Genomic DNA, 27813 nt, shown 5'->3' on the forward strand with positions numbered 1-27813 from the left:
ATGCCGCCGCCGGCGGGGAGGGCTGCGCGTTCTCGTGCGGTGATGGCGGTGCGTGGACGCGCGGCGGTAGTAGCAGCAGTAGCAATGGCTGCTGTGGATCGGCGGCTGCCGAATCTCGATGACTTCGCGGGGCAGAGCTGGAGTGCTTGGGTGGAGAGAGTTGGGCCGCCTACTACCGAGACAGGTGAGCGCGCCTATCCCGCTAATTAACCTTTAGGCAGCGAGGAGCGGCGGGGTGGGGGAAGCAGGGGGGACACTTCTCAGTCGCCGTTTCTGCTTCTGCCGCCGCCGCCGCCGCCGCCGAGCTTCCTCCCTCCCTCCCTCTCTCTCTCCCTCCCTCCCTTCGCCCGCCCTAAACAAAGGAGCCGCCGGGTCCTAGCGCCGTGGAAGTTCTTGCTTGATAAATGCTTCTTTTTGTAAAACCAGGTTTCCCGAAATCTCCCGAATTCCTAGCATGGATCCCACTGTCGAGCCTGATGTAATTGGAGGACGTGCTGTGATCATCTTGGGGCCGATCAGAATCTTTGTTCCCCTTAGTTTCCACACATACCACAGTGTTAGGTTAGGTGGCTCTGTCCTTTGCTTTGATCCCGCCTGACATGGGGCTACTGTAGTTATGCTCTATTCACAGGATTCCCCCCCGCCCGACTTTGGATCTTTACTGGTTTTTGAGTCCCCAGTTATGTATGAAACTATGTAAATTCACACTAGGATCTTTGAGCCCTGCTTTAATTTTTCCCGGTTCGTTTGAGAATTCTTTCCTCTGATTCTTTTGCTACCACTTTTTCTACTTTCTCCAAAATAGCCTCCCATGCTCTGATATGCTCCTGTGGCGCTTACAAGCCACAAAATACCTTGCTGTTCTTGAATTCTCACTTGGGTCATTCTAGACTTGCTGTTTGTTTTTTTCACTAAATGTTCAAATTTGCTCCTTAAATTCAGCCAGCTAATATTTTGCATTGATTTTATTCTTTAAATCCCCGTATGGCCGCTTCTCAACCAGTTCTTTTAAAGTGTTTTCAGAAATCTGTGTTGGCTTTACCTCCAGCAGTGCTGCTTCTCTGGATTTCCTCCTCTCCCAAGTTATTCCATTTTATTCAGATCTTTGCCTTGGCCACTGAAACTGGTCCCCGCCCATCCATCTGTTTCGCATTCCTTGCACCTTCCTTCTATCTTCTACAGTACACTAGCAAGCTTCTTTTGCTCTGTTGACTTGGCCACTAAATTATCATCCACTAGAATTTCCTTCCCTTTGCCTTTCCTCTCTCACCAACCGGATCCCTGACGTCCCGATTCAGTGTCTCTATGCTCCTCCTCCTTCATTCTGTTGTGTCCTTTGCTCTGCTCGCTCTCCCTTGTTAGAGGGGCAGGTTGAAAGTATATTAACATGGTGGGTGGGATGTCTTGGCCTCTGGTGATTTTTGTCCTTGGAATCATTTGGGAGCATTGCCTTTAGTCTCTTTGACTTTCTCAAGTGCAACCTGACAGCAGACTCCAGAAGGGGCGGTGAGAATCTTGTGGAGCTGTCCCTGGTGATGTTTTTTACATTGGAGCCTTCTCCCTTCCCCCTCCATTATCTTGATAAGAGTTAGTGCCCTTGTATAATTCCTGATCTACTTCCAGATCCAGCAGAGAGTTGGCATAATGGCTCCTATATTTTCAGGGATTTAGAAGCAAGTTATAAATTTCCCTTGCTCACAGCTGTCCATCGAAGTGCTAATACTTATTTAGCATCCACCTTTTGCCCCAATCCTATGAATAATTTTCTTCTGTTTTGATGCTGAAGCAATTGATGCATTTTAACAGGTACATCTTGTCTTGTGAATGCATCAGGTGGAGTAAAATCTATTAGATACAGAGTATTAGATCTTGGTTAAAATCAGAAGTCTGGTCCTGATGACCATCTCTGTGACACATTCACATTACTAATTTGAAGTCACACCTTTGATTTTGACCTGCGTTGCTGGACACCTGTGGGCATTTCATGAATGTCTCTATAAGTGCAAAGAAGTTCCCAGATGGAAAGTAGTAGAAGAAATATTAATTCTAAATTCATTTATTTCATTTCTCATATACATGTGGAAACCGGATATGACACCACCTTATTAGGTCAACTACAGGCACAGTGGTGTGAGAAAAATGTTTCCACTGTAATAAAACCATAATATTCTGATTTACAACATGATACCACTGTAATTTAGCATCAGCCAAATTTTGATTCCATGAGCTAAAATCCAGCAGCATTTATTTACCTTGAAATTTGGGGATTCCATTTTGAAGCCCATCTTAAGACATCTGTTTTTTGAAGCTAGGTTTGACTGCTAGGAGAATAGAGCTACTGATCCTAAAAAGTGCATAGATCAGATACACGTATTATTGTTTCATGTGATACAAGCATATCTCTTTCATAGTCATATTTATTTTATATACGTGCTTGTTGAATACTGGTGGGTGATGGCTATTTGAAAGCTAAATGAAAAAGAAAAGGATTTTCAAATGAAGTCTTACCACAGGAGTTGATCAAATCATGTTCTTATCCTATGGCCACCTTGTTATAATTTCAAAGCCTCCATGGGTATGCTTGTCACTGTCTTCCACACACCTCTTGATTTATACAGATTGGCAGAGCAATTCTGCTGAAACAGCAGGCAGTGAAGTCTGAGATTCAGCAAGTCCACTACTATAAGCTCGCAGAAGCTGAAGAACATCTGCTGTATTAGCAGAGGCGATTCTTAGGAACCCTTATTGTCTTGGCAACTTTAAGAACTGCTAAGATTATTGCTGTTGTTAAATTAACTCCTTATCTTTGGTAAAGCTCAGGGTGACCTTGGGCAAACCAGCGTTACCTTTTGCATAGGGTTGTTACGAAGGTAAAAAAAAAAAAAAGACAACCTTTGCACAGTCCTCTGCTCAAGCTCAATTGGAGGCAAGGTGGCATACAAATGTAATAATTTTCATCAAGAAATCAATTTCATATATTTTTGAAGGGGAGAGGATTAATTAAAAAAATCTATTGAACCGCAAGTGTAATAGAGACATAGTGTTTATCTGCTTGCAGATGGATCTCTTCAGTACAATACTAGGACATAATGTAATGTAGCAGAGTGCTACATAGCAAGTTTGAGAAGGTGTGATGTGTAAATGAGATGAAAGTTCTTCTTGCTACTTATTTGTCTTGAAATATGTTGTAAGCCTATTCAACCTACCTGCATAACCATACATACTCTAGTAAGCTTTACTATATATACTATACTATACTATACTATACTATACTATACTATACTATACTATACTATACTATACTATACTATACTATATAACTTTACTATACTATAATTCTAATAGAGCATGCTTTGAGTTGAGCTTTAAGGGGTTAGAAAGTATCCATTTTAATGTATCTGGATGCCATTTTCTTAGCATTGATAGATAATGTATCTTAAGTAGCTTTAATTTTGGCCTGATGGAAACAATTGTTTTTAAAATTTGTCTAGTGTCCGATCTGGAAGAAAACAGTAGGAATGGGAGAAAGAAGATTGATGCAATGACCCTCATTAAAGAAGGTATGAAGACATCAAACTCTCTGGTGAAACATGCATTGTAGAAACCTTTGCTCTACAAAGGTCAAAATCAAATCTTCTGCATTTGTAAATGCTCTGTAAAAAGAAATGGATGAATATTGCTATAAGTATTGTATACTCCAGTGTCTGGAATGGTAATTACTGCATTTTCACACAGCAGGTGATCCTTAACTTAGCCTATACAGACGTCTCAATTCTGCAAAGAGAAGGCTGTGGTTTTTGCTTGCCCATGGAGCAGTAACATGTCCATAACTTTGAGTGACAGCCACAATAGGGTTTGCTGCATTATGACAACCAACTCTAATTTCTCCATGACACAAGATTTGTGGGGAAGGGAAGAGTTGGAATGCATAGAATAAATCCTGTGCAAATGCTTTGACACATCATGGATGGCAGCAGTGGCAAAAGTATCCTGTTCCATGATTATATTCTTGTATTTCAGAGAGGGTTGATGTTTTGCCCATTTAAAAAATGATGGATTTTTCCTAATTATGGCATAACTTAGGATAAAAAGGAGGAATAATTCCTACAATTTATTAGGAAATCAATATACTGTAGTATTGAAGATATGTCTTCCTTGATATCGGTTTGTAGATTTTTGTCTTGAATCTTCCCATCTTGCCTCTGCAGACCTTCTATTGACCAAACAATTAATATGACCTTTCCAGAGATTTGAGATAACAGAAACTATTCAGATTCTATGGCCAGGGTTTTTTGTTTTTTTAGTTTCAAAGTCTCTTTTGTGATGGTTTCATCTCTATGATTTCTAATAAGATGAAGTTGCATGAGCCCCAAGCAAAAGCCGCTGACTTCCCACCATTTTTGCCTAAAGATTATTTGTCCATAGTTTCCCTCATATTCATATTATATGATCTCGAGCATTTCTTAAAACGAAGTTAAATAGACTTTTATAGAGATTCCAGATGACTCATGCAAATGAGTCAAGGCTGCAGGGAGGGACCCAATATGTTCTCAGACTGTTCTTTTCTGACCTCAAATGCCAATCATACCTTGTCCATCAATATTTTAACCAGAGCATTCCAAATAAATGCTATTAAATAAAAACTATGCTAGAACCCATGCTGGAATAGATAAAATCAAGTCCAACTCATTCAAGTCCAGTCTCTGTTACTATCAATAGTTAGAAAACTTCCTCTATTAGACAGCTTCCTCTATTTTGTGTGTCTGTGTACACATGTGTTTCTAAAGGAGTCCTGTTCTTTATTAGAGTAGAGAAGGCTACAGATGCAGATGGAAGTCCTGCTAGGAGGTAAGAACATTGACATCAGCAATGACATCAGGAACTGAAATCATTTTTTCCAGATCAGATTGTTCATACCCCAAACTCTTCCTGCAGCCCCTTCTGTTCCTCTAGCAGACCTTTGGAAATGTGAATTACACTGGACACCCAAGCCAGAATGTTCAGATGAACCTCTGCGGTGCTTTTGTCTGACTTTTGCAATCACTTTGAACCAGCCAAGCCCTTGGATAGTCTGCAATTAGTTGGGCCTTGTCCCTCCCTCCCCTCTTTGGCAGCTTTCCTCTCTTTCCTGCCCTGCTGCCCTGGGTCTTTTCACTGCTTTCTAGCCTGTCTGTGACTCTTTGTTTTCCATTTCTGCTACCCCAGCTGTGCTAGGAGGTGGGGCTGCTTGCTGCCAACGTTACAGAGCCTAGGACAGCATGTGAGAACCCCCTTTGCCGGATGATAGCCATTTGTTCTGTCACCTTTTTTTTTTTGTTTTAACATGTGCAGCCACATTAGCAGGGAGAGGCAATCTCCAGACTAGCTCTGGAGGCCACATCACTCAGTGGCAGTTTTCTAAATAGAATAGCCACTTGCAAAAATATCAACCGAATAACATACAAAATAATTGCATGCCGACTGGAATGCCTAGTTTAGTCCAGCATTAGACCTGTCTTTTTTCAACCCAATGCCCTCCACATACATTTGCTTTCAAGTCCCATTATCATTGGCTGGTATTATCAGGATATCATAAGAATTGTAGTCAAAACTGAGGGGTGATGAGTTAGGGAATATCACTTTAAGCTCCTGATTATGTAGCCCAGGGGTGTCAAACTCGCATCGTCACGACATCATCACGTGACGTATCTTGACTTTTTTCCCCTTTGCTAAACTGGGTGTGGGCATGGCCAGTGCGTGACGCACCCAGCCTGCGGGCTGCAAGTTTGACAGCCCTGGTGTAGCCTTTCCAGTAAGAACTAGGTGCTTCTTTTGCTAAGTAACAGAGTATAGGCTTGCTATTCAGCTCTTGCAACTCCTGCTGTTGTGAGACGACTAGCCAGTTACAGTAAAGAGCATTTGGCTAGCTGGACCAATGGCCTGACTTGATATAAACAACCACTGATTGTAACTGAACAATGTACCTTGCAAGCACTGGCTGTTCCATCTTGCACTCATACAAAGAATCCAGGAAATGCTAGTAGTGTATGAAATAATTGTGACAAAAATACAACTTCTTCTCAGCTGTGTGTCTCACTCTCTATTCTTTTAAGCCAAGAGAGAGAGAGAGAGAGAGAGAGAGAGAGAGAGGGAGAGGGAGAGATTCTGTGGTTTTCCAGGTGTTGCTGAATTGCCACTTCTTACAGCTTCCCCGGTGAGCTCAGTGCTGTGGGGTGTTAATAGTTGTAGCTCAGCTGCACACAGAGAGTCCCAGGTTCTCCTGACTTAATCTGTGCTTTCAAGATAGGCTGGGCTTATCCTTTTGCTCGTAGGTTTGCTTAAGTGTTTCTTAGGCTGCAAAATGGACAGGGTGACATGAGTGTGCTTTTCCCTGAGTGTGCTCTCATCGCTTGCATCTCTTGTCCTTTCAGACATGTCTATCTTTGGTCATTGCCCGGCTCATGATGAGTTCTACCTGGTGGTGTGTAACCACTGTGGCCAAGTGGTCAAACCTCAAGCCTTTCAGAAGCACTGCGGTAAGCTAGGCAGCCAACATGCCAATTGAATGTTTATAGTCTCTCAGGAATTGCTTGGGAGTAGTGCTACCTGGGGGCTGAGGTGATGATGGTGGTGCCAAAAAGGCCCTCTTTTTTTGTTTCCTTTCTACAAATTAGGGAAGCTCCTCTTCCCTAGGATTGCTTCTCAGTGAGCAAGGAGACTGCTGGTAAGGTAGTAGTCAAGAAACAAAGGATACGTTCTGATCATGATAGGGTCATTCCCAAGATGACAGTTTGCTACTTACACCCCAAGATTGGGAGGCAGCTAGAAAATGGCCAAAGCTGCATGTCTGCATAACTTCTGCAATATATGTATGAGAGATATATGAATAATTATGTGCATCTAACAGAACCATCCTTTTAAAGGCAGAAGACACTATTTGCTAGAATATTGCCTTGCTTGAGTTGTACATCTGGCCGACCCTTTTCTGTCCAATGCTTTGCAAGTGGCATTATAGCTCTTCTCCTTCCCAGCTGGTATAGCTGCTTCCTACCAAATTCTAACTTTTAGAGATAAAATTATGTTTGGCCATTTTTTTAGCTGTTTTTCCTTTTGTGATCTCAACATTCAGCTAAGGAAATTAAAGGTAAGAAATTGCATTTAGCAAACATCTGTTAATTATTTACCTTCATCTCAAATTTCTACCTTTATCCAGAGCTGGACTGTTGCCTGGAGGGAGATGAGAGGAAGTAGTTATTTCATGAGGATTTTCAAAATCTCTTTGCTCACTACCAAAATCTGTTCTGAGTTGGAGCAAGCCAAGCGAAGGGTCTAAATTTGAAGCCCTTTGGCAATTTGGCAAGTTGTATTTTAGCCTGTTGGCAAATAAGAGGCAAATGGGTGAATGGAATGACAGAAGTATCCAGAATGTGAGCAGAAGTCACATGATGCAGAATCCTTGCTGAAGCAAGATAGGTTGGGCCTGCTCAGTGTTTCAGTGCACAACCACATATATCCCTTCAAATTATATGATGGAAGAAATATACCATTTTTATTTCTGTTATGTATTTATACCCTAGACCAGCGGTGGCTAACCTTTTTCGGCTCCCGTGCCAATAATTGTGCATGCGCTCACTTGCGCATGCCCAGAAGGCAATGCGTGCTGCCCCCCCCCCCCACACCTGCTCATGCACGCACGACCCCCCTCACGCACAGCACATCCCTGCGCATGCGCACACATCTCCCACGCACCCCCCTCCGCCCCCGTGCATGCGCACCAGATACCTGACAATCAGCTGTCGGGCGGCGGCGTGTGCACATGCACAGTGGGGCTTTTCCGGGTGACCTCTCTTGTGCTGGGGGAAATGGCTCTGCATGCCACTCCCAGCACGCGTGGCGTAGGTTCACCAACATGCTCCTAGGCTTTATGAATTGTGCCTAGAGGGATAGAATAATCCTGTATATGTTGCTAGTGGCAGCCACACAAAGAAAACAGTATGATGTTTGGCTTCTGAGACCCATGGTTGTATCTTGGTAGTGGGCTATGTACAGTTACTGAGTACAGTTCCCTAACAAACAGGCAAGAGAGAGAATAACCTCTTTTCTGTGTCACAGCTCTGTCAAAACTATACGGGACAAATTTGAAAAGATGCACTTTGAGGGTTGCCAGCAAAAAGAGCCAACCTGGTGCAGTAGTTAAAAGCACCAGACTAAAAACCGGGAGACCGTGAATTCTAGTCCTCCTGCCTTAGGATGAAGCTAGCTGGGTAACCTTGGGGTTATCATTCTCTTTCAGCCCTGGAGAAAGAAGCAATGGTAACTCTCTTCTGGAAAAAAAATGCCAGGAAAACTGTGTGGATTTAACGATGTAATAATCAGAAATCAAGATTAGAAGTGACTTGTAGTAGTAGCAAAGAGGAAAAGGAAGAGACTTTAAATGTGATTTGGTAAACTGGAGAGCTGTACAAATGTGCTTCTGAATTTGGGGACTTAGTTCTAGATGCTGTCGTGTACTTTAGTTCTAAGGTTCTGGGTGAAAGTTCAAATTTAATAACAGGTCTTTCCTCTGGCAGTATTGTATATACTTATAAAATCAAGTTTGCAGGTGTGGTGGTGAGTAGATGAGAAAAGGGAAGATCCAGAATTTTGCAGTGAAAACTATTGAATGATTTTTGACTGGAATGAAATACAGAATTGCATAAAGCTCTCTCTGACTTAGTTGACCTGTTTTGATCCATGGATTTAGTTTAGACTGGGAGGTAAGTGATCAGGCTAAAGTACCTAGTATAATTTTTTTACGCTGTTTGCATTATTTTTATCCCCAAGTAGCTTTAGGAGGAGAACAATGTTTTTTTAATGGCTGATGAAAGAGATTGGGAATCATAACATATTTGTAGTAGAAGAACAGGGGCTAATTATGGAAAATATGCTTTTAAAAGGCCCTGGCTTACTGTTGTACCTATCCCACTACTTACCCAAGGCAGAGCTGCGATTTGCAATCTGAATGCTACCTTGCAGGCTCCTTCACTGGCTAACTAAGCTTTCTGGCTAACAGCATTGTTATTCCCACATAGAGAGACGTCATGGACCTCTCAGCAAACTCTGTGGTCGGGTGCAACCTTCATCCAATTTGCAGAAGTGCCATGCAGTCAATGGGCGACCCATTGTTGGTGGCAGCCATGGATCCACCAAATCATGGAGGGAAAAATCCCAGAGCTTTTTTAATCAAACGCAGCATGTACCAGAGAAGACGGACAAGATGCCAAAGGACAACCTATGGTAAGAGGGTCTAGGGTTCTTTGTGAGTGATAAATCCAACCATTCTCTTTGAGACAATCTCAGATCAGGCATACTTTGGAGAAAACAATCCTAGCTTTGTGTTGGTTGAAGTGTGGTAAGAAAGAGAGAAACAATCTCCTTCAGGATAGTTATAAAAATTGAGCCCTACAGCTATAGAAAATGAAGGAATGAACTTACAATATTTCCTGAGGTGACACAGGGAATCTGCAAGCACTTCTATGGTTCATGCATATTCTTGTTCTCTAAGGTTTATATTTCATGCAAACATAAGAGAAGATTTTTTTTTCTTTGAAGATTTCTGTTCTAGTGATTGTGAACTCTTGATGCTTAGAACAACACTGCTTTGAGTGTGAAACTCTTCTGAAGTGCTCAAAAAAACTTATTTTGCACTTGAAACAACTGTTTCCCACCTGATTAGGATGTTCTGAGATTGAAATGATCAAATAAAAAGGTTTTGCACACTCTTAGTTTGATTCACATTTATGGTCCCATTTGCTACAGATCGTTCCAGAAAAAGATGATTTTTAAAACATGGACTTTATTTTTTAATTTTTTAACTTTCTTCTTTTATAGTGGATTGCAATTCCAGAAGCAATCAGAGCAATAAATAAACCCATATATTAATTATGCGAAAAAGGAATATTATGTATTCCCTTTGTGCCATTTTGATACTTCTGTGATTTCTTTCTATTAAGTAATTAATTTTATTTATTTAATTACAAATGCTAATGGAAATATAACATGAAAAAAGCTAGTATGCAGCAGTTAAAAATGTATGGTCAAAACAATAATCCGTTTTCTGCAGTATAGATGGAAGCTTGTTCATTTATTTAATGATTAAGGTTGAATTCCATTAGCCAGATAACAGTGTTTGGATTTTTTGGGGGGGGAAGTCCGGTGAGAAAATATGATTGCTCCTTTGGGTTAAGATGACCCCATTTTGGTTTCAGAGTGTATTTACTGAAATGGAGCATATTTACTAACAGGTGAGCTGTGATAGCAAATGTTTATTTAGTGTATTTAAAACAGAGTGTATTTACTAAAAGATGAAGTATGATGGCAAATGTTCTAAAATTGTTTTCTTGGCTTGGTCTTTTGATGGCTGAGAGTAAATTAGAAGACTGTGTTGCTAGGTGCTGGGATTATGTGTGAAGTTATCAGTGTTGGTACTCCCAACATTTACAGACTCTTGTTTTACCATCTGTGGAAGCTGAGCCCTATTTTCCTGTCTTTATTTCTTCTACTTTCTCCTGCATGCCTTCTCATGCAGTGATTACATGCGTCTTTTTAAAATCCATAAATACAATGCTAATACATGAGGAAGGTTACTTGGTGAATGAAGCTGCTGCAAGAGTTTGCTGATATGGAACTCCAACCATCATGAGGGTCTTTTACAAGGCCTCCAGGTTTCTTTGGGAATTTAGATGAAATATAATTCAGGTGATTGCATATGACATCAACACCAAAACGTGTGCTCTTTTGTCCTCCAGCTTGTTTGTGCCTGTAGTGAACCTAGAGAAGATCTCCAGCTTTCCAAAGTCCGATGGAGATGGAATCAAGGCTCCCACTCTGCTTTCTGACACTGCCATTCCCAAACAGACTTCGGGTAACTCAAAAGAGGCTCTAGGCAAACCTTCCTTATTGGCGTCAACGAAAGAACTGACATCAGTCAAAGCTGGCAGCACCTCTGTAATAACGGTTGATACCTTGAACAGGAAACTGGAGAATGCTCCTAGTCTGAGTGAGAAAGAATCGGGTGTTGTAAAATCTCTGAAGAAAATATCTCGTGAGTCTTGCCTTTCTCATTGTGTAATCTTTTGGCTAGAGGCAATGTAATAAATAGTTAAACCATCAGGAATGATGACATCATAGGGTCTTTTTAATGAGTGGTATTGTAAAAATGAAACTTGGTTTGGTAGCTGTATTTCCTAAGCAAACATTTCCCATACATCCATTCCTCATTTCATCTGTAAGGAAGAAGGGGTTGCTACCGAGGTCCTAGGGCGAAGTTGAAAGAGAGTTCTAGGGTTGCTTCCTTAGTAATCATGAAGAAAGAGAACCGGGCTTCTAAGATGCCAGCTTAGATGCCTCTTTCCATGTGTATTTATCATCTTGCTCACTTCATCCTTTGTCAAAAGAAAAAGGGTGTGTGTCATAACCACTTTGGAATTTTTGCAAAACCAGTGTACCTACTGTGCAAAACCAGTTTGTCCAGTTTAATTCCATGAGGTTAACCATTTGTCCCAAAGGTACCTGAGTGGATGGGAAGGGAGGGAAATCCTGCATGTATCATCTCATTTTTAAGCACTGGGGATTACAGGATTACCTGGAGGATATGCAATCTAAGCTACTTAGCAGCTAGAAGAAGTTCCCCAACTCCCAAAGGATCTCTCTTTTCAGTTAATGCCACATGATCACAATTCTGGGCCAAGACAAATAGGATGTCACCTCAATGTCTACCCAAAAGATATGATTCCATGTAGGCTGGTCCATAAAATAAAACAAAGATCAGCAAGAAAATAAATATACACATCAAAAATGAGACATGCCATTCATTTGCATAAAGAATTGTATTTGATGCAGCTCTGACAGCAAAAAGTGAATAATGGTTGTTGTTGTTTTTTTAAATACAGGCAGTCCTTGACTTACAACAGTTCATTTAGTTACAATTCACAATTACAGTGGCACCGAAAAAGTGACTGATGACTGCTTTTCACACTTACAACTATTGCAGCATCCCCATGTCACGTGATCACAATTCAGACCCTTGGCCACTGACTCACGTGCATGACGGTTGCCGTGTTCCAGGGTCATGGGATCAGCTTTTGCAACCTTTTGCCCCAAGCAAAGTCAGTGGAGAAGCCAAATTCACTTAAGAGCCGCAGGGATTCATTTAACAACTGTGGCAAAATGGGACAAAACTTAGTTAACACCTTTCTCACTAAGCAACAGACATGTTGGGCTCAATTGTGGTTGTAAGTTGAGGACTACCAGTAGTACGTTTTCAATAAGGGGGCTGCCTTAATAAATCAAACGGAATTGGGTCATTGGGAGGGGGTGACATGTCATTGGACCTGCAGAAATGTGACTCTTTGGCATCTAATTCTGTATTTGTTCCCACAGGGAAAGAATGTGACTTAAACCGCCAGTGTGGTGTGGTGAATCCTGAAACCAAGAAAGTTTGCACTCGGTTACTGACCTGCAAGGTAAGACGCTGTGCAGTGTGAGCCTGCTTCCTGCAGTGATTGGGGAGATGAGAAGTGCATGGTATGACTGCCACTCTCATACTTATTGAAAGGATAGGTTTCTTCTTTTCTAGAGCCCGTCCTCCTTTGTTTTTAATGGCAGTCTGGCCTGGGGATCTTTAGCAAGTGGTCTTGCATCTCCGTGCAAATAATTTCTTCGTTTGCACATTGAGATGTGTCTTTGTATAGGTGCTATTGTGTCTTCCTTGGGAAATCTCATTGGAGTGCCAGCAGGGGATGTTCATATGGGAAATTAAAAATAAAATAAAATCAAAATGATGGTTTCAACCATGGGATCAAAGCCCTTCCACTCTGTATGTGCATGCAGTGTTGATGCAGACATGCTTTGACTGTGTGCAGTAGTTGTGGTATTTGGACTGCAATTACTGATTTAGAGAAAATATATGATAAAGTGAATCAGCTTGAATGAATGTGGATATTCGTTCAATATTTTTTTGTGAAAATATGGAGTAGAAGATTGTTTATCATGGTGATAAGAAAGGTATATGATGGAAACAAAACATGTGTCAAAATAAATATTATGCTCGGAGAATGATTCAACAATAACTGGAAGGTAAGGAAGGATACAGGACTTCTCTGGGTTGCTTAATGCATTTAGGAATAAATTTATAAGGAATGCTTGCAATGACATTAGAGGAGTGTTAGTTTGGGCGCATGAATATACATGCGTTTTTGTATGCAGATGATGCTGTGTTAACTGAGAACAGAATAATTTGCAGTGAATGTTAGAGTGTATGATGCAGGGAGCAGTGTGAATGTCGCAATTATGTTTGACAAGGAAATGGAGTGAATGATTTTAAGGTATACATAAATTGGGGGAGGGGGGAACTAGAGGAAGTAGATGGATTTGTGACCTTGGTAGGATGTTTATTAAAGATGGGGAAATGGATTGAGAAATTTTAAGATGTCTAAATAATGATAGAAATATGGTGGGTGCTGTGTATTCTGTGCGAGGAATGAATGCTTGTTGAAAGAAGTGAAGATGGCTGGGAATAAAAACATGCTTCTACTTGATCGGTTATATGAAAATGAGTGTTAGATATGTCAGGAGAAAGATATAAGAAAGGGTGTTTAAGAAGGGCATAGGATGAAACGAGAACACAACAGAGTTGAAAATGAATGCATGCTGAGTTTGAAATAAATATGAAAGTTAGTAACCAGTCCAAAACATATGCACTGTGGTGGCTTGTTCACTTAGATAGAATGAAGGGAGATTGAATTGCAAATAATACATGAAGGAAGAGCAAATAGATTCAGACGAAGGGGGAAAACTAAGAAAGTTCTGGCTGGAAAAGAGCCTCAAAAAAAAAATGGTGAGAATGTTAATAGATCAAAACTGTGTATAGATGGTATATGGATATGGCGGAAGGAAAGATGTTTGCAATGATAGAAAGACAGGGAGATGTGTTATTAGTATAAACTATATATGTGTATGAGGGGTCCTTGGTGCTCTCTGATCTTGCTTCTTTTCTTGCAGATGTTTCATTACCCATACTAGGTAACGGCATCAGTTCTAGTAAGGAGTGCAGTTTGCTTCAGTTTATATTCCAGTGGCTTGTCCTGTCAGTGTTGGTGGAGGTGGTTTTAGAGCTTCTTTGGTTGATAACATGACCATCCTAGACCAAGCCAAGTCCAAAAATGCCAGGGAATTTCTAGAAGCCTGGCACTCTGACAAATCATCCATCAATAGACATATAAACATTAACAACATCTATAGACTATGTCAGTGGTGGGATTCAAATTTTTTTACTACCGGTTCTGTGGACGTGGCTTGGTGGGCATGGCAGGGGAAGGTTACTGCAAAATCCCATTCCCTCCCCATCCCACTAACCTGCTTTCCAGCTCCATTCTCCTGTGCAGCGCAACAAAAGAAGACCCAGCCAATCAGCTGGGACTCAGGAGGCAGAGAATAGATTGGGGCAGGGCCAGTCAGAGGTATTTGCCAGTTCTCTGAACTACTCAAAATTCCCGCTACCGATTCTCCTCTGGACTATGTAAAAGAGACTATCACCCAGTCCCAGCCCAAAAAGGAACAAAAAGACCGAAGCTCGTCTCCACCAATAATCAGTACCCAGGTCAGCATTGATTAACTCCAAGGTTAACATCAGACCAACAATCAAGTAAACAATACCCCAAGCAAAATACTGCCAAAGAATCTCTTAAGTTCACCCCCACTAACACTGACAGGACAAGCTACTAGAATATAAACTAACAGGAAACTGCACTCCTTATTAGCACTGATGAAGTTACCTAGTATGGGTAATGAAACGTCTGCAAGAAAACAAGGAAGCTCAGAGGGCACCAAGGATCCCTCATGTCAACCCCAAGCTACAAATGTTCTCCTTTTATTCGATTTTGTTATGTATATGTTTAGTTATATTTTTCTTAGTTCACAATTTCTTTGTCTTAAACTGTTGCTTATTCCTAACACAACACAACGTAACATAACATAGCAAAGCAAAGCAAAACACAACACAAAATAACATAACATAACAAAAAACAAACATGTAACAGGTACAATTAATATATCTCCTTAACATAACTTTGGTGAAGTCTCTTTGTGAATAATATTACAGTATATGCAACTGTATGTTATCAATTTTTCTCTGCTTTGTAACAATAAACCAGAGGATTTTTTTTCCCAGCAAAACCTTTTAACAAATCTTGTTTAATTTAGTATCTGTCAGAAGTCACATGCATTCCCAGCAAGTCTTGGATTCAGGTTAAGAACTCTTCCAAAATATGCTACTGAAGTCTCATGTCTAATGTGACAGAAATGGAAAATTATTAAACGTACGGGGCAGTTAATGTTTAAATTGAATCACATTAAATTTGGCTTCGTCTTGGTTTTGATTCCAGTTTCAACCAATCCCTGGAGTATGATCTCCTGGGAGCCAAGTAACAGGTCAGATGTGGTCCTCGCCCCAAGAAAAGATTGTCTACTCCCATATCAATAATGCTTTTCTAACCATAACTTCTGCTTCAGTGCCAGTCTCTCAGAGACTTGTTAAAATGTTCACTAGAAGCAGGGGTCTCCAACCTTGGCCACTTTAAGACTTGTGGACTTCAACTCCCAGAATTCCTCAGCCAGCTTTGCTGAAGTCCACAAGTCTTAAAGTGGCCAAAGTTGGAGACCCCTGCATTAGAGAAATGTCACACACTCTTTTCATAAGATTGTACCATTCATGGGGGTTTATGTGGGGTGTTCCTTATTTGACAATGGCCTGTCATCATATCCTCTCTCTGAGCTTGCTTTTCTACCTGCCAGCTGATAAATCTAACTTATCTGATCTTGCCTTTGTTCCAGATCCATTCTGTACATCAGCGTCGAGAGGTGCAAGGCCGAACAAAGGACTTTGATGTGTTAGTGGCTGAACTGAAGGCCAGCACCAAGAAGGGCGAGTGTCCCAAAGATAAAAGTCCGGTGAGGAAAGACATAGCTACTGAACGGCTGTTGCAGGACTTCTCTTCCATGTCACAGACTTCTTTGGTTCTGACCAATGTTTCTACTTCTTCTTGTCACACGAAGCAACCATATTCCCACTGTGCACTTTCCAGGTAACACACAGTTGAGATGAGGGAGCAGATATGGTGGTATCCGCCATACTTTCTGAAAATTCAATTCTCAGGAAGCACAGCTCTTATCTTCTTTCTGCTGCTTTCAGGTCTGGGGTTTCCTCCGAGAGTGACCCTGATGACGTGCCTGTATCTTCTAGCGAAATTGACAACCGTCTCTACCGTTTCCCGGCATCGAAGAGCACGGGGCGGGTGACAAGCGAGGAGAGTGAGGAGGAGGCCGCAGATGATTCCCACAAGTTAGATTGCCGTTATGCAACACGACGACCCCATCCCCAGGCAGTAAGGGACCGAGCGAGACCCGCCCTGCTCTTTCCTTTGTTGCTGTGGGGCTTTGATGGGAAATACTTGGCAGATGTTAAAAGTGGAGCCCTAGGAGAATGGAGTGCTTGTGAAGCTGTGGGATGGTCTTCCGATGCCTGGGTTCACATGTCACTCTTAAGTCATAATGTGATGTGTTTGTTTTTTGGCTTAAGGCAGTGGTGGCTAATCTTTTTGGGCTCCTGTGCCAAAACTTGCGCATGCACCAGTGCGCACGCACTTGTGTGCCAGCACCCAGAATGCAATGTGCACCCCCTCCCCACGCCTCCTGCACATGCACGCACAATTCCCCACCCCCACCCCCCTTACCTGCACTGTGCCTCACAGCTGATTTTTTGGCTGGTTTGAGGCCTTTTTCGGCCTCCCAGAGGCTTGGAAAAAGCCTCTCCAAGGCTTTTCAGGACAAATTCGGTATTACAGGAAGTGACAAAACGGACCTATAATTCAGGCTGAGAAGCCTTGCAAAGGCTTTTTCCAAGCCTCTGGGAGGCCAAAAAAGGCCTCAAACCAACCCAAATTTTTTTAGCTGTGAGGCGCGTGCATACGCAGTGAGGTAAGTTTGCCTGCAGCTGGCATGCCAGCACAAATGGCTCTGCGTGCCACTTGTGGCACGTGTGCCATAGGTTCGCCATCATGGGCTTAAGGTGATCTCTAAATCCAGACATTATGCTTGTTCAATAATGCTTAGCATGATGTGTAAATTAAATCAATATGTCAAGCCCTTAGTCTACCTAGGCTAGTGTTTTGAAGGGCAAGAAGTAACTCTTCAAAGAAAAGGAAGTCCTCTTGGCTTTGAGATTAACAGTTCCTTTAATTCAGTCAACTAGATCTTGAATATTGGGGTTAACAAATGCAAAGCTTCTCTGCTCTACAGATAGTCCTCAACTTACAACAGTGGGTTTAGTGACTGTTCAAGCATACAACGGCACTGAAAAAAGTGACTTTGGGGCCGTTTTTCAGAGTTACGACCTTTCCAGCATCCCCATGATCATGTGATCAAAGTTCAAATGCTTGACAACTGGTTCATACTTATGACCATGGCTGTGTCCCAAGGTCGTGTGATCCCCTTTTGCGACATTCTGACGAGCAAAGTCAATGGGGAAGCCAGATTCACTTAACAACCGGGTGACTAATTTATCGATTGCAGAAATTCATTTAACAACAGAGGCAAGAAAGAGTTGTAAAATGGGGTAAAATTCACACAACACATGTCTCACTTAGCAACAGAAATGTTGAGCTCAGTTGTGGTCGTAAGTCTACCTGTACTAATGAAATGTGGGTTGAATCCACACAAAATTAATTGTTCATAGGAATTAAGACAATAAAGGTGACTTAGTCTCCCTTTCTCATTAGCTGAAGAAATAGAGGATAGAATGAATAACTTTCTTGATATAAAGTGGGTCTACTATTTGTCACTGTAGAATTTGAGAGGGTGCTCTTTGCACGATTGTGAGTTTCTAACACTTCGATCCTTCCGTTAATCCTCCCCCACCACAACAGTTCTGCACTTTTGGAAGCAGATTGATGAGCCCAGGTTGTTATGTGTTCAGTCGACGATTGGATCGGTTCTGCTCTGCACTCAGTTCCATGCTGGAGAGACATCTTAGCTCGCACATGTGGAAGTAAGTTACCCTAGGACAGTGCCAAACAAATTGGAGAAATAATTGGAATGTGCTTCTGCCTTTGCACAGTCATATACATGAATTTGGGCATGGCATGCAGTGGAAGAGAATTACGATGCCTTTCATATATAAGAAGTCAGTCTTAAGTCATGATATCATCTTGCATATTTCTTAAAACAAATCCTGATTTATTTATTTACATAGTTTGTATCTCACCTTAACAGACCCTGAGGACTGACATAAAATTGAATTAATAAATTTGTATTCTTAAACAAGATTTAGCAGCATCTATCAAACACTAGAAATATTTAGAGACTGTAATGCACAAGAAGAAGAAAAAATGGGGAAAATGTAAAAACAGCACAGACCCTCCTTATTCCTGAAAATTCAATTATATCTACTTGTTCATTTCTTTTTAAAATTACTATTTTTTTCTACCTAGTTATGGCTTAAAGACATATAACAGTTACAATGAAATAGGTTGGTTAAAAAAAAACCAGAACAAAACCCCTTAACAATCTGTAACAAAGAAAGAATAAAATTTAAAAAATAGCAATGGTAAAATGCTGCAAAGATTAAAAGGCAGCCAAAACAATTGTTCAAAAGCTGAGAAATTATCTTTACCTAGTGCTATCAAAAAAAAGCCCAAGCAACAACAGAATCTTGGTGCATTTTCATATAGAATGTTGTTCCACAAGCCATTCATCATTCATGCAGAATGACAGTTTCACACTCTGTCAAATTTGTGAAAACTTGAGAGAGTTGTCATGTTTGAAGAGAGTTTTTCATTTTCATCCCAAGCAAGATTGGAATTGTTGTATTGTACAGTTTTGTATCTCTTTGACAGAAATGGCATCTGAGAATATAAAAGGATATCTGGATCCTTGGAAACAAACAGGGGTCCGTTCAATATTTCTTGTGTTCCAATAGGTAGGCTCACCTTTACACATCATACACGTGTTTGATAGGAGGTGGTCACATGTTTTTTCCCTCTGCTTCGTCATCAGTCCCTCTAAGTCAGTGCCTGTAGAAATATTTGTTAAGTCTCTGCTGGTTGTTTTTTTTTTTGGGGGGGGATTCTCCAGTAGATGGCACTGGATTACCGAGTTTGATGGTATATCCTTCACAGGGAGAAAACTTATCTGAACAATGAGTTAAGCCTAGCAGGGGAAGAGGTTGCAAGACGATGGAGAAGATTTTTCCAGGCATCCTTCTTGTAAAGACCTTTGAATTTGACAGCAAATAGAGGCAAAAAGAAAGAAGGAGAAAGTTTTGAATCTGAAGGAGAACAGAGATCCTGTATAATTTGGAAATACTGTATGGAAAAAAAACAAAGCATAATGAAAAAAAGAAAAAAAAAGAAAGAAAAAGGCAACAAAGAAATAATAAAGATGTTTTGTTCGTCCAGGATAGAATAAAGACCCCTTCCTTAAGCGGGGGATTCGGCTAGAAGACCACCAAGGTTCCAACCCTAAGATTCTATGATTCAGTATTAATAACTAGGCAGAGTAATTGAAAGCTGGTCTGTTAAACAAGCTTTGTTTCTTAACTCTTGTTTTCTTGCTTTCACCCACCCAGAAGGATTCCTCCAGCTGCTGATCATCCAGTTTCTACATCGTCTCCAATGCTTTTGGGCTTCTCTACATCCAATACATCCCCAAATTACAATTCCTCCCTGGTTTGCAGCCTTCCCCACAGTACCCCAAGCAGGACCTCTGTATCCTGGGCAACTTCAGTGACCATGGCATCCAGGGACAGCCGTAACCACCATAGTGTGAACTATGCAGCTGGTTCACCCCATGCTGCAGCTGCCTGTAGCCAGCCAGACTGCATGGGTGGAAGCCAATCCATCACCTCTCCACTCCCAGCCAATACCCCATCACCATCATTCAGCAAGTTGCCTTCAAACAAGGCCAGCAAGTCCTCCAAAGCCAAGGAGATGGCTGGTAACGTGGAGCCAGAAGCCTTAGCTCGGAAGCGCAAACAATCTCCCAGTGTCTCTGCTAGCCCACCTTATAAACAAACTTGTTTCCTTGATCTGGGCAAGAACAAAGCAATTGGCTGCCAGGTGTCCCATTCATCTGCCAAGGCCAAGCCATCTGTGGTGACTTCCTCCAACCTTTCCCTCAATGGGACAGTCTCTTCAGGGGCCAGGGTCAAGAGGGTCAACCATCTGGATTGCAGGGCACCTAGCCACATGCCTGTCAAGGCCTCATCACTGGAGAACCAAAGCTCCACATTGAATGGTCCAAAAACACTGCTGACCAATTGCATCTCAGATGAAGAAGCCAAGAGGCGCAAGAATTCAGCCACCTACTGTAGGCCAGTGAAGACTAAGCATTTGTCCTCATCCATGCCTTCTTGTTCCTCATCTGATTTGGGTGGCTCAATCAGAAGGAAGAAGCCAGTTGTCTCCTTTGAGGAAAAGCAGAACACAATGAAGGTAAGCTCCTGTCTTGGACGTTGTAAGTGTATGGCTGAATTTTCTTCCACCTTGGAAGAGCTGTACTGGCATTCTTTTGCCTTCATCAAATTTGTTTGCAAAGTCTGCATTCTGCTATTACAATGGCTGACTTCTTCATAAACAGGTTAACAGGTATAACACTCCAAAACAAATAAAACCAATATTGAAGTGGATAGCACCACATACCATCACATTTCTGCTGTAGTGCTATTTAAAGTATTAGAATATGGTATTTTCTTAGGTATGTTTATATATATTTATTTATTAAATTTATGAGCCGCCTATCTTCTTGGTAGAATGATTCCTTCATCATTACATATTTGAAAAATAATGCACCAAAACTGAACACCAATGAATGATCACCATTTCAAGTCTGTATTTTTTATTACTGTTGTAACTTTTATTTAGTAAATTAACCAAGTGAACCATGAAATGATCAATATTTTTGAAAAATAAGGACACGGGGCAGATAAGTGTGTATTTTTATTTTCTCGTGGTAAGAATAGGGTTTTTAAGCAATTTCATTTTTGTTATTGTTGAAGTATTTTTTAAATTTCTGTACCACTCAAATAGCAAATATTTTGAATAGTGCTTTTTTAAAATTTAAAAAAAATTCAGCAAAATTGTTAGAATAAGTCAGTTTACAATTACTGAAAAGTCAAATGATCATGGAAACTAATTTGATTGCTGGTGAAATCTATTTCTTATCAAATTCTCAGGAGGGCTATTTATTTTAAATAGTAAATACAGAGGAAGGCTGCTGTGGCAAATACCTGGAATATTAGCTTTCAAGCCACATGAAACTGTGTTTTACTTCTGCACAAGTTTGAAGAATAGAACACAGAGACATAATGGCTGAAATCCCAAATTTATTTATTTATTTATTTATTTATTTATTTGATTTGTCAATTGTTTACAAGATAATAAGTATAAATGTATACATAGTTGTGAATACATGAAATGGTTACATATAAGAAAAATAAAAGAATAGGAGAAACAATAGGACAGGGACGGTAGGCACGTTGGTGCGCTTTATGCACGCCCCTACAGACCTCTTAGGAAAGGGGTGAGGTCAATAGTAGACAGTCTAAGGTTAAAGTTTTTGGGGTTTGGGGAAGAAACTACAGAGTCGGGTAGAGTATTCCAGACATTGACCACTCTATTGCTGAAGTCGTATTTCCTGCAATCAAGTTTGGTGCGGTTTACTTTGAGTTTGTATCTATTGTGTGCTCTTGTGTTGTTATGGTTGAAGCTGAAGTATTCATTGACAGGTAGGACATTGCAATGTATGATTTTGTATACCATGCTTAAGTCAGACCGAAGACGGCGTAATTCAAGGTTTTCTAGTTCTAGAATTTCAAGTCTGGTGGCATAAGGTATTCTACAGCGAGTAGAGGAGTGGAGAACTCTTCTTGTGAAATATTTCTGGACTTTCTCAATTGTGCTAATATCAGATACGTAGTGTGGATTCCAGACTGATGAACTGTATTCGAGTATTGGTCTAGCAATGTTTTGTATGCTCTGGTTAGTAGTGTGATATTACCAGAGAAAAAGCTACGTAGGATTAGGTTAACAACTCTTAATGCCTTTTTGGCTATGTAGTTGCAGTGTGCTCTAGCACTTAGATCATTAGAGGTGAGTATTCCAAGGTCCTTTACAGAGCTTGGGTCATCAACAAGATCTTGACTATTCAGCTTGTATTTTATTTTCTGATTTTTTTGCCAATATGTAAGACAGAGCATTTATTTGTTGAGATTTGAAGTTGCCATTTGTTTGACCATTCGGATACATAGTCAAGATCTTTTTGAAGGGTAGCAGTATTGTCTGTGGTATTGAACAGCTTTACGTCATCAGCGAAGAGAACGCAATTGCTCTTAATATGATCACAGAGGTCGTTTATGTAGAGTATGAAGAGAGTTGGTCCTAGAACACTGCCTTGGGGAACACCACTATTGACAGGTACTGGATTTGATAGGACGCTCCCGATTTTGACCATTTGTTGTCTGTTTGACAGGAATGCTTCTATCCAGTTATTCAGTTGTCCAGAGATACCATAGGATTTTATTTTTAGAGTAGTTTGTCGTGTACCACTGAATCAAAGGCTTTACAGAAGTCTATGTAGATTGTGTATACCAAGTTTTAGTGTGCTTTAGTTCTGGTTCATTCTTAGTTATTTATAAAACAGTTTATGGCTTGGCATTGTGTGTTCAATAACCATGGTTAGAATAAACCTGGGCTGTGATATGTGAAACAAGCACTCCCACTTTTCTTATTCTGCTCTTCAGTTATATGCAGACTTCAACATGTGCTAAAGATCCAGTTCTGTTTCCTAACAGGATTGCTTGACCATAAAAGCTGCACAAGGAGCAATTCACAAGTAGAATATTCTTCTGTTTAGTTGCTGTCATCCTGAGGAATGGGTGCCAGCAAAATGCCAGCTAAGAGCTCTTGGAAGGGACGTAAATATATTTAGTCAAATATATTGGAATAGTCAGGTTTTGATCAAGGATATCAAATTATACATTTTCCTGGAAACATAACTGAAGAAAAGAGACCACACAATACATTAGAAATGAACCTTTAATTTAAAGACTACATTTCTGACTCCAGTATAATTCATATCTCATAATAACTTGTTGAAATCAAGCCTCTGGACACACTGATAGATGTTAGTGCAATTTTGCAAATTGTTAAACTTATCTTAAAATGAGCTGAGTGGAATGGGGAATGAAACCCCAGATAATGATCAGTAGCCCTTTTGTATGTTTCTGTTTGTGCCAGGCACACCTCTGTTTTCTGCAACTCAAAGAGCTGTAAGTTTCCTTTTGGGAGAAAGACAGCTGAGCATTCAAGATATCTGAGTTCAGCTAATATTGGTGGTTTAATGGCAAAGTGTGAGCAAAATTATGCTTGCTTCTCCCACTAAGAACGAAAAAAAATCTGCTTCTAAAACTTTTTATGAAAGGCTAAACAGATATAGGAATTTTGAAATGGTACTTAGATTAAGCTTACCTTCAGATAACTGATTTGAGGAAATGATGGTATTCAGTTTAAAATAAGAATGATCTGCATATTCCTTATTGCCGATTTGAGGATCATATAATCTGGTACCACCAGCCAAAGTTCCCAAATGCTGAATTATATATTTATTAAATATATTGTGCCACCAACTGTAGTTATAGTGTGTTGTGCTAAAACAGTTCCCCGTTGCCAACTCAGGAAGTTTCTTTCTGCTTTGAGTTAGTTTATTTCATTTCTCATGGAAATATAAACTAAATCCAGTAGAGATTTCATTTTAAAACTTTGTTCCTGAAAAATTAAGCTGCAGTTGCTGTGATAGCTACGGATGTTCTCCGAGTGGGATTCCAGCCACTAGTGACTTGGAGGTTCAGTGTATATAAATCAGAAGAACATCTGCCCAGCTCTCCAGGCCCACTCCTTACTATATTTCAATTGACCACATCTCTCTACTCTCAGAATTTCTTATATGTTCAACACGTTCCTCCCATTCAGTTTAAGTCCCCTTGTTTAAGCAAAGTGGACTGGAAAAATCTTTCAAATGTTTTTGCAGTCACATGGAGGAACTATGTGGAAATAACTGACTGCTTGCTGGAGTACAATGTGAGGTTTTTGTGTCACTCTGAATTACTATGAGCCTATAATTATGGACAGTAAGGGAGCAATTCCTTACTATACTATAGTCCAATTTATGCACTTGCTGCAGAGAGTAGAATGGGGACCATGTTTATTTGAAACCTGATCAAACTTTTTTCAGCTAAATATCCTTGTCTACATGGTGCTATGATAACATATACCAAATCCATTTAAGTTTTATGAAAGGTTATTAATAAGTATAGCTGCATGTCCTTTAGTCATTTCAAAGCAGCACTGGCTACACACTAGCCACAACAGATACATTTTCTGTGGTTGGGATGACATGAACTGCCATATTTTGCATTGACGCTCTCTTCTTTCTTCTCTTGACAGTCAAAAGCACATTAACAGCAAGTGCCTGTGTTCTGCAGAAGCCAGCAGTGTGAGAACTCTGTCCATGGATCCAATCCGAAGTCTCTGCTTTTTATAACTTTATAGTATTTTTTTAAAGAAAAAAATGTTCTAAAATACCTGAAGACTGTGATTGTTCTTTTTTGGTGTTGTGGTGGTTTTGCCTAGATAGATAAATAAATAACTGAAAGGAGAAGGGAAAGAAACTGAATCAAAGGACACTGACAAAAATGCAGAATCCCCTTCCCAACTATATAATGACCAGAGCGGTACAGAAGCAGGGATCTCATACAATAATTAGGATTACAGGAGATATTAATATTTTGCCATCTTCCTGCGTGTGTCAAGTACAACTTAGTACAACTTGGCAAATAATAATTGCATTGGCAAATGCCCATTTTCTTGCTGTACTTTGATCATCCTTTTCTCTCTCTGTTTCTAATTGTACCTTGACCCAGCTTCCCTCTCTCTTTGCTTCTAAGTACTATTTGCTTTTAAAGCAGAACAAAAACCATGTTTCTAGTATAGCATATACACCAGGGGTATCAAACTTGCAGCCTGTGGGCCAGATGCATCATGTGCTGGCCACACCCACCCCCAGTTTAGCAAAAAGGGAAAAAGTTGTGATACTTCACGTGATGACAATGTGTCATCCCGAGTTTGACACCCCTGATATACACGATTGCTGTATCAGTGCAAGAATAGATAGAATGACTGAAAGAACCATTTTCATCTCTATTCTTGGTTTGAAAATTTTAAGATGAGAAGAAGGCAGGTTTGCCTTTGCTCCTTCTCTAATGTTAAAAAAGGTTATTGGATCAAATCTTGAAGATGAAAACAAAAACCAGAGCTGGAGGACAGGGATGAGTGTGCACATTTCAGGCAATAGCCATGGAAATTGTTTATTCTCCACCAAATACATAAACACACAAGAATTGTTTTTGTGCAAATTAAAACCAAATGCTTGTTTTAGTGTTTTTCTATGGCAATTCTGCTATCAGCCCACTTTCTACTCCAGGTTTCCCCAGCTAGGTCCCCTTATTGAACGTTAGCAATAAATTTAACCAGCACCATAGAAGTTGTGGTTCAGCACATCTGGAAGGAGGCTGGTTTGAAAAATATAGAGGTTTCAGTGGCTCTGGATGTCTAGACTCTAAGGGTCCCCAACTCCCGTTCCACGGGATGACAGAAACCAGGCTGCACAAATAAGCAAAGACCCACCTGTGGGATGCAGGCAGCACACGCTCTCTCCGGTCCGCAGAAAAATCTCTTTCCACGGAACCTGTCCCTGATGCCCCAAAAGGTTGGGGGCCACTGCTCTAGAGTAATGTACATTATTTGCCAAAGGAAAACCAATACTTCTTTTTTATGCATAGCTGTAGCTTAGCAACAAGAGAGCTGGATTAAAACATTACAGTGACAATGGCTTAACCCAGCAACAAGATATTTTTCACTCTATGTCCAATTCTTGAGCTGCAGAAAACATGTTAAGAATTTGAGGAACGAATATCTTATCAAACTTTAATTAATTAATTGGGGTTTGAGCCTGAGAAGCCCAGGTTTAAAGGAGCATTTGTTTACTGCTTAAAGTTCTAGATACTGAAGACAGCTTAAATATCAGCAAAGATCTCTGATTAAGAGATGAGGCAACTGGCATTCGTAGAGAAAGATGGGTGAACAGAGATGCTAAATTTCAGGAGCAAGAAATTACCTGTTTTCAGAAGTTGTGGAAAGTACCTGATAGTGTTGGCAGTGTGACTTGAAGGAATAGAACCCAGAAACGCTGAGTATACATAATTATTATGCAGTAGTATATACAAATGGCCGTTTAACCGATAATGTGAGTTCTGTCTTGTTTCACTGAATTTCAGAGTAAAAAGTTAGATAAGCCTCACTTGGTCATTTGTAATGGCAGAACTGATCTTTTCAGTACACCCTGCTGCTTCACTGCTTCTCAGACACAGAGAAGTAACCTAGTGTTTTCAGAACAGCAGGAAGAATACAGATGGATGCTTTCCATGTACCTTTATCCATATCATGAAGTTGAGGGAAGAGAAGAAAATATATAGATATACAACTGGAGGTTGACCTCATACCCTGGAAAATTATGAAACTGACATTTAGAAGTATCGTGTAAGAAACTCCAGAAAAATCCCAATTCTTGGAATCTGCAACATCTTCCTTAAAAAGTGAAGAGAGGAGATGTTAGAATTGATTATATTAAAGAGAGAATGATGCTCACCTTAACTCCAAGTCATGGTAGGCTGGATTCATGGAATGTTATTGCGCTATACAGGTAGTCCTTGACTTATAACTGCAATTGAAATGAAAATTTCTGTAGCTAAGTGAGATATTTGTTAAGTGAGCAATGCCCCATTTTACAACCTTTCTTGCCACTGTTAAGTGAATCAATGCAGTTGTTAAATTAGCAAATTGGTTGTTAAGTAAATCTGGTTTCCCCATTGACGTTGCTTGTCAGAAGGTTGCACAGTGATCACATGACCCCAGGACACTGCAACCATGGCAAATGAGTCAGTTCCTGTGACCACAGGAATGCTACAATAGTCATAAATGTGAAAAAATTGTCATATAAAGTCAGTGCTATTGTAACTTCCAACAGTCACCAAATGAAATGTGGTAGGTCGAGAACTACCTGAAGGTGATAGTTTACGAGTCATCTGATTGACACTTGCCCTCTTCAATGTATTTTAAACACCAGGTGCAACTCAAACCAACTCATCCTATTTTAGCCCGACATGACACTTGTAACTTACCGATCTCAGTAAGTAGGCTTAACTAGGGGCAACTGCAGGGGTCTCCAACCTTGGCAACTTTAAGACTTTGTGGACTTCAACTCCCAGCAAAGTCCACAGGTCTTATAGTTGCCAAAGTTGGAGACCCCTGGGCAAGTGAATCCTGAGAATTAGCCTGGGTGAGGCGATAGCGGGCATTGCGTTCCAGTTTCCTCCCTCGTTCTCGATCATTTCTCCACACATTAGGGCCGCAAGATTACTCGGGCCTGGTCATTTCCAAACAAACCACGCGTATCCTTAAAAAGGCGGCAAGACGCTTTGTGGGTCGTCCCGTAAGAAGAGACTGGAAGCGGAATGCAACGAAAGCTGCCCAGCAGCATCTCTCACCTGGCCTCGCCCGGGAAGCCCCCACCTAGCCTTTTCTCCCGGGCGACGTCCCGCCCAACAGGTGCTTGTGCGTAGCAGCCGGCTGCAAAGTGCAAACCACACCCAGCCCTTCCTTTCGAATATAAACGCCGGAGGAGAAGGCC

At 40.7% G+C, this 27813-nt stretch overlaps 1 protein-coding gene and 1 long non-coding RNA gene across 5 annotated transcripts; one reads left to right on the forward strand and one right to left on the reverse strand.

Annotated features, from left to right (window-relative positions):
* ATXN7L2 (ataxin 7 like 2) lies at positions 1-24647 on the forward strand. 3 transcript variants are annotated; one of them, XM_026677885.2, is made up of 11 exons: positions 1-184; positions 3492-3560; positions 6411-6515; positions 9051-9255; positions 10767-11062; positions 12400-12482; positions 15850-16100; positions 16208-16400; positions 17940-18061; positions 19640-20504; positions 24513-24647. In XM_026677885.2, the coding sequence occupies exons 1-11, from the start codon at positions 1-3 to the stop codon at positions 24525-24527; spliced, it is 2388 nt and encodes a 795-aa protein (XP_026533670.2). In that variant the 3' UTR covers positions 24528-24647. The 3 variants fall into 3 exon arrangements, with proteins under 3 accessions (XP_026533670.2, XP_087816084.1, XP_087816085.1); XM_087959958.1 differs by having other exon boundaries at positions 7-184; positions 19643-20504; XM_087959959.1 differs by lacking the exon at positions 6411-6515 and having other exon boundaries at positions 7-184.
* On the reverse strand, positions 24559-27787 carry LOC148131191 (uncharacterized). Of its 2 annotated transcripts, none has more exons than XR_015748546.1 (3): positions 27671-27787; positions 26773-26844; positions 24559-24694 (listed from the first exon to the last, which is right to left on the reverse strand). It is a non-coding gene; the product is annotated as an uncharacterized LOC148131191 (long non-coding RNA). The 2 variants fall into 2 exon arrangements; XR_015748547.1 differs by having other exon boundaries at positions 27305-27674.
* Between the last annotated feature and the right edge of the window lie 26 nt (positions 27788-27813).

Source organism: Notechis scutatus, chromosome 3 (genome assembly GCF_049901735.1).
Source record: "Notechis scutatus isolate UNSWTSFEM ecotype Mainland chromosome 3, rNotScu1.2, whole genome shotgun sequence".
Lineage (NCBI taxonomy): Eukaryota > Metazoa > Chordata > Lepidosauria > Squamata > Elapidae > Notechis > Notechis scutatus.